The sequence below is a fragment of the Furipterus horrens genome, unplaced genomic scaffold (assembly GCF_987537825.1).
Source record: "Furipterus horrens unplaced genomic scaffold, mFurHor1.1.pri manual_scaffold_8, whole genome shotgun sequence".
Lineage (NCBI taxonomy): Eukaryota > Metazoa > Chordata > Mammalia > Chiroptera > Furipteridae > Furipterus > Furipterus horrens.
Genome location: NW_028327178.1, coordinates 73,085,649 through 73,097,844, shown reverse-complemented (window position 1 = coordinate 73,097,844; position 12,196 = coordinate 73,085,649). Strand labels below are relative to the sequence as shown.

The 12,196-nt window shown below is 39.8% G+C and overlaps 1 protein-coding gene across 1 annotated transcript in view; it reads left to right on the top strand.

The window, feature by feature from the left end:
- Positions 1 to 12,196, top strand: part of PCSK2 (proprotein convertase subtilisin/kexin type 2) — a 364,203-nt gene that overhangs the window by 209,650 nt on the left and 142,357 nt on the right. Inside the window, exons 3-4 of the mRNA XM_090286024.1 lie at positions 2,313 to 2,426; positions 4,962 to 5,070. Of these exons, the coding sequence (XP_090142150.1) occupies positions 2,313 to 2,426; positions 4,962 to 5,070 (223 nt within the window). The remainder of the gene's footprint in view (positions 1 to 2,312; positions 2,427 to 4,961; positions 5,071 to 12,196) is intronic.

Genomic DNA, 12,196 nt, shown 5'->3' with positions numbered 1-12,196 from the left:
TGAGGAGGTATCGCAGTACTTGTGTTCAGATAACTCTAATTTGCCCGGCCCCAAGCACAAGTGATGCTGGTAATTCCGATATGCCAGAAAGAAGCTGTAAAGTGCTTTTTTAAGAAAATGTAAAGGTATGTGCATATAGGAAAAACCTTAGTACTACCTGCAGTTTCAGGCATCCACTGATCTTGTAATATGGATAAGGGTGCACTATTGTATTTCCTTTCACAATAAAGGAAAGGGGAATTTTAAGAGAGATGTGTCTGATTCTTTACAGGTTGAAAACTACATTGACTTGGACATTGTAAATGGTCTGCACTAATGAATAAACATACACACAGAGACACATATATTCTGTGGCAGCTGTGAGACTATGCTGCAAAGACCTCTGACTCCAGAGAGAGTAATTGACCAGGGACACCAGCTGCTGCACTCTGAAATCTATCACCATGTTAGCAACAAGCCACATGGCCATGGCTGCTCCAGCCAGTGACTGAGCTCAGAAGGAGTGCTGAGGCAGGCCTACCATTGGGAGACACAGGGGTCCTCTCATTACTGACTCTGGATCCCCAACAGCCTTGCCAAACCTTCTTTAGATAATGGGGCAGTCAAAAACAGTTTTGCCCAAACTTGGACACTCTTCCCTTTATGGGGCCAGACTTGCAACACAGTTTTTTGCATTTTTTCTCTTAATAAACTCCTTGAATGTTTAACCCCATCTTGGCATCTGCTTCTCAGAAGACATACACGTATTACATGCACAAAACACAAATACACACACATACATTTATATATATACATATTTGTGTGTGTGTGTGTAATTTATCTCCATTTGATGGATACTAGTTGTGTCCAGATTTTGCCATTATAAAAAATATATACATTTATCCCATTTTCAATACTCTTGCTACTTCTTTGGGAATTTTTTCTAAAATCATGCCACAGTGAATGTCTCTTGCTGGAATACCTCCAAAGAACTGATAGAGCAAATGCCATGCCTGCCATTTCTTTTCTACATGTATAGCATTTTGCATAGAGTTTAGAGTTTTTCTGACAAATGAGCCCCAGGCCTTCTGTGTGAGTGTGTAGAGCGAGGAAGTGGGGTGTTACCCCTCCCACAGTGCTCTTCCACATTCCAGGGAAGCAGGAAGGGATGGGTTTGGGGCACATCGGTGATCTCTTCATTCTTACCTACCCACCACACATCTTGACTTGGATACTCTTGTCCCATTTGAGAGTTCTTGATTGCAAGCAACAGGAATCACTTAAGCAAAAGAGAATTTGTTGGAAAGGTATGAGGAGCACACAATCTATGGTAGGCTTCAGGATTAGTCTTGAGGAAGCCCCAGGGCTTGCCTATAGGATCCAGATCCTGGAAGAGAAACACTCATTGTGGCACCTTGGAAGCAGAGAGAGCCTTCAGTTTCTTTACAGCAAGGCAGGTGCCTCAAATTTCACTCCCACTAACACAGAACATGGTAGACTCAAGGTAATCCTACAAATATACTGGGGAGATTTGGAAAAAGAGAAATATAATTTTTAAAAGTAATAAGTATTCAGCACACACTTTTTATACATTGGCATAGTCCTTGAGTTTGTAGACTTCAGAAACTGGCCACAACTATTGGATGACAAATTAGTTTTTGCCCAAGTGAAAGGACACTTTCTGATTGAGACATAGCCTAGCTGATGCCAGGAGCCTGACTGAATTAATTCAGCTCCTAAGTTTTCTTTCCATCCAAGAACTTAAGGTTCTGTTTTATTGTCCAAAAATGAAGTGTTATTGCAAGAACAGCAGTGCAATCCATCAGTTTCAGAGTTCCCTCAATACCTCCTAGAGCTTTGCTATTGACTTACTAGCTCTACACACAGATTTTTTGTTTGTTTTTGTTTTTGGTGGATTCCCAAATGTGATAGCACAGTACTGTAAACAAATGGGAAGGCTGGGAAGCCCTCCAGAAAAAATAATCTGTAAGATTTCACTCTTTCCCTCCCTGAACCTATATCACTCTCCTTTTCTTCAGAGAAGTGTTCCCTTGCTGTTTTATTTTACTTAATCACCCTACCACCTTATCTTCCTTGAGAATGTTTTTCCTGATCTAATTCTTATTTCAAGGAAACTTACTTAGAGCCATCACTGCAGGAAAAAATAAATGCTCTTGGAAAATAATCATAAAGTTGTATATGAGATGAGCTTGGTTTCAGCTGAGGAAAATAAACAACTTACATTTAAATGCAACTTGAATTCATGGAAATAAATTTTAAAAGAGGGATGTTTAGGTTGATATTCAGGTAATATGTCACTATTGTAATTCCAGGTAAAGATGGCCTTGCAACAAGAAGGATTCCACAGAAAAAAGCGAGGGTACAGAGATATCAATGAGATCGACACCAACATGAATGATCCTCTATTTACAAAGCAATGGTATCTGGTAAGTGTCTCTGTATTATTCCTAAGGTCTCTCATTTTGAGACCTTGGATAAAAGATTCATTTCTATTTCCTCATTATTCTTTGGGGTGTCAGCCAGCATCTGACTCAGTGAACCGCTCTGTCCCTTCTGATACATATTGATTTTCTGTCACCACCCAAGCATCTCATTCTCTAATCTGCTTTCTTCTGAACTGCTAAGTAGCCAGGGTCTCCTAGGGTCAAAGCAGCTACCAACAGCAGATCGGAGTCCTCCAGACTCTGAAAAAGTGCACCAGTGTATGAGTGAAAACTTGCAAAAACGTGTAAAAGTCAAATCAAAGTCTGGGGAGAGTAATCTGGAGTCTCAACAATCTGTGCAATGGCAGGACATGATGAAACCACAAGCATAAGGGAAAGATTCAGGTGATTTCACGAGACAAGCAAGAGACCTAGAAGACTAAAGTAACAAAAGTAGCATTTATCAGTGTTTCCTAAAATAATGACAGTTCAATGAGACTTCATTGATGTAGGGTTCAAGGCAGGGAAACCTAGTCGGCCTGGTGAAGTGAATATTTTATGGCTTACCAAGAGTCTATCCATTTGGGTGAGTTATGTTTAAAAAGAGCTCAGGGACTCCAAACAAACAAAACTGCGGGGCATATTGAGAGAAAAGGAGTGAGTGAAGCTTTATTTAAGATTAAAAGATGTTAAGCAAGAGAGAAAATAGAGATCCTGTGGATGGCTGCATTATAAGAATGCATCACAAACCCTCTCTTGGGGCTTCAGAACTTGACTATGCCTTATGCTTTTCGGTATGAAATTCTAAAAGTCCCATCTGGGTAACTAAATAAATGTATATATACAGTCAGCCTTTCATATCCACAGATTCTGCATCCACAAATTTAACCAACTGGGAATTGAAAATATTCTTTAAAACATCCCAGAAATTTCCAAAAAGCAAAACTTGAATCTGCCACATGCAGAGCACTATGTTGAATCCACACAAATGAAGTGATTTGTAGGCCTATCTTGTTGTAACCTATAAGCAAAACACTAGTTATATGCAAATACCATACCATTTTATATAAGGAACTTGAGCATCCATGGATTTCGGTATCAATCCTCCTCAGATTCAGAGGGATGATTTGTATCACTCAGAATAGGCTAGGTTTCTTCCAATAACAACCCTCAAATCACAGTGGCTTAACAAAATCAAAGTTTCTTGCTCATGTTACACATCCAATGTTTCATAATCCCTCAGGAACTCAGGCTGATCAAGCTCCATCTCTACTCCATCTTGATCCCTGCTTTCATGAGCACATCAAGGAAAGAAAGGGGCAAATTGCACACTAGCTCTTAAAGCTTCAGCATAGATGTGACAAATGACACATGAGCTCATATTCCATTGGCCAAAACCATCACGTGATCATTCTCACTTCCAAGGGAATGGAGAGGTATAAGCTTAATATATGCCTAGAAGAAAATGAGTAGCCTTTTTTAAAAAAAAATCCACGACCAAGGATATGTTTTTATCAATTTTTAGAGAAAGAGAGGAAGGGAGAGAGGGAGAGAGAAACATCGATTTAAGAAAGAAACATCAATTTGTTGCCTTGCTCTGACTGGAAATGATGCCCACAACCTAGGTATATGCCCTGACCAGGAGTCATACCCACAACCTTTTGGTGTATGGGACAATGCTCCAACCAGTTGAGCCACCTGGCCAGGGCAAGAGTGGCCATTTTTATGAAGAACATTAATGACATTCACATAATGTTTCAGCAATACCATAATAGCCAATTGGTCACTGTAGCTTTTGCTAGTACAAACTCTGATGTCACACTATTTCTTTTTTATTCATCTTTGGGAAAAATCTGCACAGAACAAAGAGGCATGGAAAAAGGAAAGTGAGCACATTTATTTGAGATTTTTCTTTGTTTTCCTTTATTTCATCTTTGGATTTTTAAAGGGGGGTGATTTGTTATATATAGACAATAAATACATAGCATTAGAATATGCTAATATATACTCATATATTCTAATGATATATAGTATCAGAATATGCACTAAAGTTGAGCCAGCTATCTTTAATTCAGTTTAACAAATATTTTTAAGCACAATTGGTATTGTAGTACTAAAATCACAAATGTACATAGAGCATCTCCTTCTATGTATGTAGTAAGAAAATCATATTCAAATAAGAATAATCCAAGACAATATGTGCTAAGTTAAAAACATAAGGAATAAATTGGGGAGGTTCTTGCAATGGCAGCTCTAAGGAGCTTAACAATCACAATCTGGTCATAAAAGATGGGAGAATTGAAACTGTGTTTGCATACTTATAAAAATATAAAACATCAATTGTATGTTTCAAAAACTGGAGAGAGAAAGTTAAAAGAGGGGTGGGGAAACAAACAAAAGTATTGGTTCATGGAGGATGTGGCCTTTGAGCTGGCCCTGAAATATCAGATGGCTGCAGAGAAAGTCAAGCAAACATTTACACAGGTGCTTTACTACAACAAATTAATAAGACTCTCTGCTTTGGAATTCCTGTACCAGATCAATACTGGACAAGCTGATGGAACCCCTGGCCTTGATTTGAATGTGGCAGAAGCCTGGGAACTAGGTTACACAGGAAAAGGTGTTACCATTGGAATAATGGATGATGGTGAGTATTGCAATACTTTTACATCATTTGGAAGTAAGTGTGTCTGTGCATACCTTCAGAATGGGAAAGAGTCATTGTTTTGGAGGCAGAATAGCCAAGTGCTGGGCCTGATGACCATTTTTACTGTGGCCAAACTCTCATCTCCTTCTAAATCCATGGTCCTCAAATTTAAGGATACCCTTAACAAATATTTATTGAATTAACAAATTCAAAAAACTAAAAAAATAAACAAATAAAACCTGATCACCATTCAATGTTCGTATTAAGCCACTGTTTATATCTTACCTTAAAATATCTTCTAAACCTCTTTATATTTACCATCTATTTTTCTAGGTTCATACTGTCCAATGTAGTAGCCACTAGCTATTTACATTTAAACTTTAAATAATTATAGCTCAATAAAATTAAAAATTCAAATCCTAGCTTCATTTCAATTTCTCAATAGCTATATGGGTCTAACAGCTGCTGAAATTCAAGCCAACTTCATTTTTGTCATCGCAGAATTTCTATTAGACAGTGTGGCTCTCTAGATCCATGAAATAGTGTTTAGGCAGCAGGATTGGGGTTTGGAGAATTTTTTACTTTATTGTAACTTTCAGAATGAACTCGTGTAAAGCAGACTTTGATAACATTTTATGACACAATCCCCCTATAACATGTTATTTTATCCCAAATGCCTGCCAGATAAAGATTTAACAGAGCTTTGTTTTCTGTAGTTTGTGATATGAAAACCAATGGGTTGGATGAATTAGTGTTTTTTCTAACTACACATGTCCTTGGCTCTGCCAATGAGCAACTCTGCCATGTAGTCATCTCATTGAGGATGTACTGTTGCCCTTCATTAGACATCTGGGTCTTCCAGGGTCTTCCAGCAAAATCTCCACTGTGAAGTTTTGATCCAATTACATATAAAGACTATACAAAAGTGAAACAATGGATGGAGACTTTCCCTTCTGGAGATCCTCAAAGAATATTATGTTCTCTAAAGCAAGCTTTTGAAGCAGAATTAATGGGAAAATAAGAGAAGTCAGAGTGATTAAAATTGCTGCTGTCTTTGTGTGGGCTCATTAACCAGCAACATAAAAACAATGCCTCATTGTTTTCTTTTTATTTTTTAATGTGTTTTATTGATTATAATGTTACATTTGTCCCAATTTCCCTTCCCTCTTCTCCCCTCCACCCGGTGGCCCCCCTCCCTCCAGTTGTCCCCCCCTTTTAAACCATATCCATTAGTTGTGCATATAGTTCTTCTCAACCTCTCTCTGTCTATTCCATTCCCTCCTACCATGATCCTTAATTCCTATATCATCTCCCTCCCTCTCTCCCTTCCCCCTCCCTGCTGACCTCCCCCCAATATGTTCCCCATACCTATAGTTCTTTTTCCACTCTCGTTGCCTGTTTAGTTTGCCTTTGTTTCAATTCCCTAGCTTCTGTTGTTTCTTATGATGCAGTTTTCATTTTAGATTTCATAGTTTTGATCCTCCTTTTTCTAAACCAGTCCCTTTAACATCTCATATAACAGTGGTTTGGATCTAATGAACTCTTTCAGTTTTGTTTTGTCCTGGAAACACTTTCTCTGCCCTTCTATTCTGAATGACAATTTCGCTGGATAGAGTATTCGTGGTTGTAGGTTTTTGATTTTCATTACTTTGAATATTTCTTGCCAGTCCCTTCTTGCCTGCAGGGTCTCCCTTGAGAAGTCAGCTGATAGTCTAATTGGGACCCCTTTGTACATGATTCTTTTCTTCTCTCTTGCTGCTTTTAAGATTCTCTTTTTATCTTTAACTTTTGACGTTTTGATTATAATGTGCCTTGGAGTGGTTCTCCCTGGGTCCAGTTGTTTTGGAACTCTCTGTGCTTCCTAGACCTGTAAGTCTATTTCCTTCCCCAAGTTTGGGAAGTTCTGCTTTATTATATTTTCACTTAATTTTTCAATTTCTAGTTCATCTTCTTCGCCCTCTGGCAAACCAATGATTCTTATGTTGGGCCTTTTATAGCTGTCCCAGAGGTTTCTGATCCTCTCATCATTTTCCTTGCTTCCCATTTTTTCTCTCTGCACTGGTTCACTGTTTGTTCCTTCTCTGTGTTCTGGTTTGTTGATTTGAACTCTGGATTTTATTTCCTCACCATCTGTCTCGTATGTGGTTTTGTTCCTTTCATTATGAGTGTTTTTCGATTCTTTCTCATCTTTTTCCAGATCTTTTGTTAATTCTGTAAGCCACCTGATAACAATGTCCCTGAACTGAGCCTCTGACAGGTTTCTTATTTGTTCATCTGTCAGATTCTTCATCTGTTGCCTGGTGAGCTGCGCCACTGGGATTTCTATAGTTATCTGCCTCATTTTGACAGATGCATTTTGTTTTCTTGGGCCGGCTATAGGGGGCAGTGCCTGTGTACTCGTCACAACCCAGCGACCGGCGGCAATCCGCAACCTTTTTTGCCGTGCTGTGGCCCTTTGTCGTCACAACCCAGCGACCGGCTGTGGCCCAGCAACCTTTTTCGCCACGCTGTGGTGCTTTGTGGTCACAACCCAGCGACTGGCGCCGTTCCACAACCTTTCTTGCTGTGCTGTGGTGCTTTGTGGTCACAACCCAGTGACTGACGCCTATCCGCAACCTATTTCGCAGCGCTGTAGCGCTTTGTGTGGGGGTGGGGGTCCAAGATGGATTCACACAGTTATTCCGCTAGGAGACAGAGATCCGTCCTCCCGCCCTCTGGGCCTCACTGTTCAAGGTGATGCGGTGGCTGCTTTCCCCAGTGTTGGGGTTGCAAGCTGCCGGGGTTCAACTGCAGCCAGGATTGTTCTCCCTGCCGCTGGGATTGTTCTCCCTGCTGCTGTCCCTGGTGTGACCGCAAACAGCACCACCCACTTTTGCTCTTCCTACCTGCCCAAAGGGCGCCGCTGGTTTATAACTTCATATGTTGGGCTTCCGTGTAGTTTTATTTTCTGGAATTTCTAGTTATCTTTTGTTTTGAAGCAGTTGTATTCCTCTGTAGTTGTAGAGGGAGACCAAGCGTGTCCGTCTAAGCCTCCATCTTGGCCGGAAGTCCTCATTGTTTTCTAGAGTGTTCAATATTTTGAAGTAGACGTAAAACTTCCTCCAGTGGCCAATGGCTTTCATGAGAAGAAGGGAGCTCTACACAACAGTGTGTGTGTGTGCACCATGTCAGGAGCTTATAATAGCCTCTTGCTTCCTAATGTTTTGTTTACCAAAATGTATGAGGCCAGCTCGCCCATGAGAAAGATGCACCTAGGTTTGGGGAAAACCTGCTTACGGTAGACTGTAATGACGATTTCATAGAGTATATCTACCATGTACCCCCTGCTAGGTATTAAAAAAGCACCCTAAAAATGTCACTACAATTACAACAGGCAGGCACATCGCTCATGTGAAACCTCCAACAACTGTGATGCCTGATTCAGGACCCTTTAATTGTGGCCCCCTTGCCTGAGTGTCCATCATGCCTTCTATAAATAGCAAAGATGACTCCTGACTCTGCTCCACGTTTCCTGACTTGAAAGGCCAAGTCCTTCAGAAAGTTTTGGCAGAATATGTTTGATGTTATTTCTTCTGTTATTAGTGGCTTTTGGGATTCCAAAAAAGCAAACTCTCTGCCTCCCATTTAAAACTCCTAACTTCTCCATTGTTTTGGTCATCTACTAATGTCAAACAAACCACCCCAAAACTAATTGGCTTTAAACAACCACCATATTGGTATCTCTCACAGTTCTGTGGGTTGACCCAGCTCAGCTGGATAATTCTGCTGCTGGCCTTTCTGGTGTCTTTAATGAAGTTGGAGTCAGAAGATGGCTGGGATCAGGTTCACCTGGGGGCCCTATCCCACTCCATGCAGTCCCACGGCCTCTCCACACCATGTGACCTCCCCAGAAAGGTAGCTGGATTTTATTTACAAATGGCACAGGGCTCCCAAGAACAGGGATTCTGAGAAGCAAAAGCTGACAATCTTTTTAAAATCTGGGCCTGAAATGGGCAAGTGTCACTCTGCCACATCTGTTGGATCAACCTTCTCAGGGCCAAATTTCAGAGGAATTTCTGATTCGTGCTGCAGAGATAGAAAAAGATTTGTGGCAATTTTTAATTCAGTGTGACAACTGAGGGAAAAAAAGGACTGCCAAGCCATTCTCCAAATCCACTGGTTATAAGCAAAATGAGCACATTGGGGACATGCATGGCCTCCCATGCGATGAGGATAAATTCAGATGCTCAGCAGCCTCTCACCATGCCTGTCAATTGAACATCTTTGCCTCATCATCTAGAAATGGGAAGCAATGAAGGTGAGGCTGGGGCATCAAAGCTGGATTTTCTCTTAACTTCCTGGACATGTGAATGGCATGGCATCATTTCCCAGATATATTCTCAGCAAGATAACAATGCAAAGCAAGATTCAAGACAGACACAGATGCTGACCCTGACACCTAAGAGCAAAGTAATGGAATATTTTATAAAGCATTAGCTTTTTATATTTTGGCCTGTTTTGGCAAATATTCTATTATCTGCATATGGAAGATTTAATTTGTGGATAGCCCGTTTTATTTTTTTAGTGTTGTTGAAATATAATGTTATATTACTTTCATGTGTACAACATAGTGATTCAACAATTACATCACTTATAAAATAATCACTGTGATAAGTCTAGTAACCATCTGCCACCATACATTATTATAATATTACTGACTATATTCCCTATGCTTTGATAGCCTAGTTTTAATAGTTATTCATCCTTCTCTGGTTTCCCATCTCAAAACTCAGTCATCATTCCCTCTCCTGGATCCAGTGACTTGATTGATGCTCAATAAATACCAGGTGCCTTCAGTTAGGTCAACTTAATATCATTTTAATACAATACACATTACTGGGAGAGTTCCTCCACAGTTAACTGTTGCCAGGAAGAACAGAAAGCATTCCTTAAGTGTCTGACATTTCAGGCAATTAGGTGTCAACAGGGACCCCACTTAATGATGACAATTTATCTCTTTTGTTGTAATGAAATTGTTTAGTGTTGGAAATATGACGTGGAAAATGTGATGTGACCATAACAAGACATGGGGATGGTCAAGAGTCACAAGCTCAGGCATAATTAAGGGCAAGCAGCTGGCTTTTAATGTCAAAGATAGTCAGGGATGGTATGGTTAAGACTTTTAGCGGATATCAACTGGAACCAAGGAAGTAAAGTTGAAGGCCAGTGAGGTAGGATCAGAAAGAGTTTCAAGCTAAAGTAACAATTAAAACTAACATTTACTGAGTACAGTACTCACTATATAATATATATTACTTAGTGTTTTGGAAACACAGCCACAGTTATCCTCTAAGGTTAATATTATTATATCTACACTTTTCATATAAAGAAACTGAGGTTTAGGAAGGCAAGAAATTGCCCAGTCTCACAACATATCCTAACCAAAATCCTCAGTGCTTAGAACCCATTCTTGACTCACCACCTCCCTGATGGGACTTTGTGAATAGGATCTCATCTGAGTAAGTGGAGGTCAAAGCTTAAGGAAAACATTCACCCACACTCTTTTGAGAGATTTAGGACTCTGCATCACATACAAAAGCAACATTTTTCTCTCCTAACTTGGGCTTCACAGTCCTCAGAAAGTCCAACAGGATGTCCATTTCAGGTCTTATTTCTGTGTGACAAATGACTCCAACATGTAGTAGCTAAAGTAACTAACATTTTGCTCATGAATTCTGTGGCATAGGAAGAGCCTGTCTGGGAAGTTCTCACCTGAGGACTCTCATTCAGCTGAGGTCAGATGTTGACTGGACTGTGGTCATCTGAAGTCTTGACTGAGCTGAACATCCAGGATGGCTTACTCTCAGGCTGGTAGTCGATGCTGGCTGCTGCTGGATATCAGCTGTCAAACAGAGTGACTGCACACAGCCTTCTTACATGGCAACTTGCTTCCTGAAGAGTAAGCAAGTGTCCAAAGGAAACAAGTAGAAAATGCCTGGCCTTTCATGACCTAGCCTTGTAAGTCATGCAATGGCATTCCACTATACCCTATTTATAGAAGCAATCACAGCCCACTTAGACTAAAGAGAAAAGAATAGACTTACCTATAATTGAGATGGGAGGGGAATGACATTATCATATTGGAGAAGACCATATAGGATTGGGATATTGAACCACCATCTTTGAAAAATAAAATTCGTCCATTGAGGTTTACTCCTCAGCAACATACAAGTCAATGGGGATAGTTCCAGGAGCTAGCTTTCTTAAAACAATGAAAGGAACTAGGCTTAGGACCAAGGTCCTGAGATGTAAAACATCTCAACTGAACTATTAACATTCTAACTAGGAATGTGTACATGGAGCTTTTTGCTAATTTCCTGAGATCTCTAGAACCATGTGAGCTTCCTGGAAATTTCAGCTATTGTGAATTAGACTTCAGACTACTGGCAAGATACTAATGGTTTGTGAACAAAAGTATAACTAAGTATTTTTAATTTGTGAACCACATTCATTGTGATTGGCTGGCAATGAATAGGTGTCCTCTGCAGATCATGAACCATAAAGAGTTGTATAGCTCAGGCTCAGTGTCCAAATTATTTTTCTAGGATGCGTATAGTGTCTGTTATTCATTGCTGAAAATAAACAAATACATGAAATATAAGAATGAATATATTAATAATACAAGATTTGGAAATATAAGCTTATTTAGTAGATATATTCAGTACATTCTCCCCCAAAAGGTAATCAAGCATGCAAAACTATTAAAATACTAGTAAATTATAAGATTGTCATTTTCTGTTTATTATGATTTTTTTCTTTTTCTTCTTTTTTTTTTTGGTATGCTGCAGAATGGTTTATTTTATTTTTTTTGAATCATGTCTGTCATCCTTCAAAATTCTATAAATAATCTTTTCTTTCTCAGAACAAAGTCTGTGTCTGTTCTAACTTAACACTTAGTCTTCCCCTAAACCTAATTCGTCGTCGGCAGCCGTCCGTCTCGAGAGACGATGGTGTAGCTTCTTAAGTGTCTATCTGCACCACAGAGAATGGTTGTGCAGTCCGACTCCGGAGTGACATGGTATCTGTCTCCTCCCGTGTTGAATCGACATCTTACGATGACGCTGGAGTGTCCTCTCCAGTGAAGTTG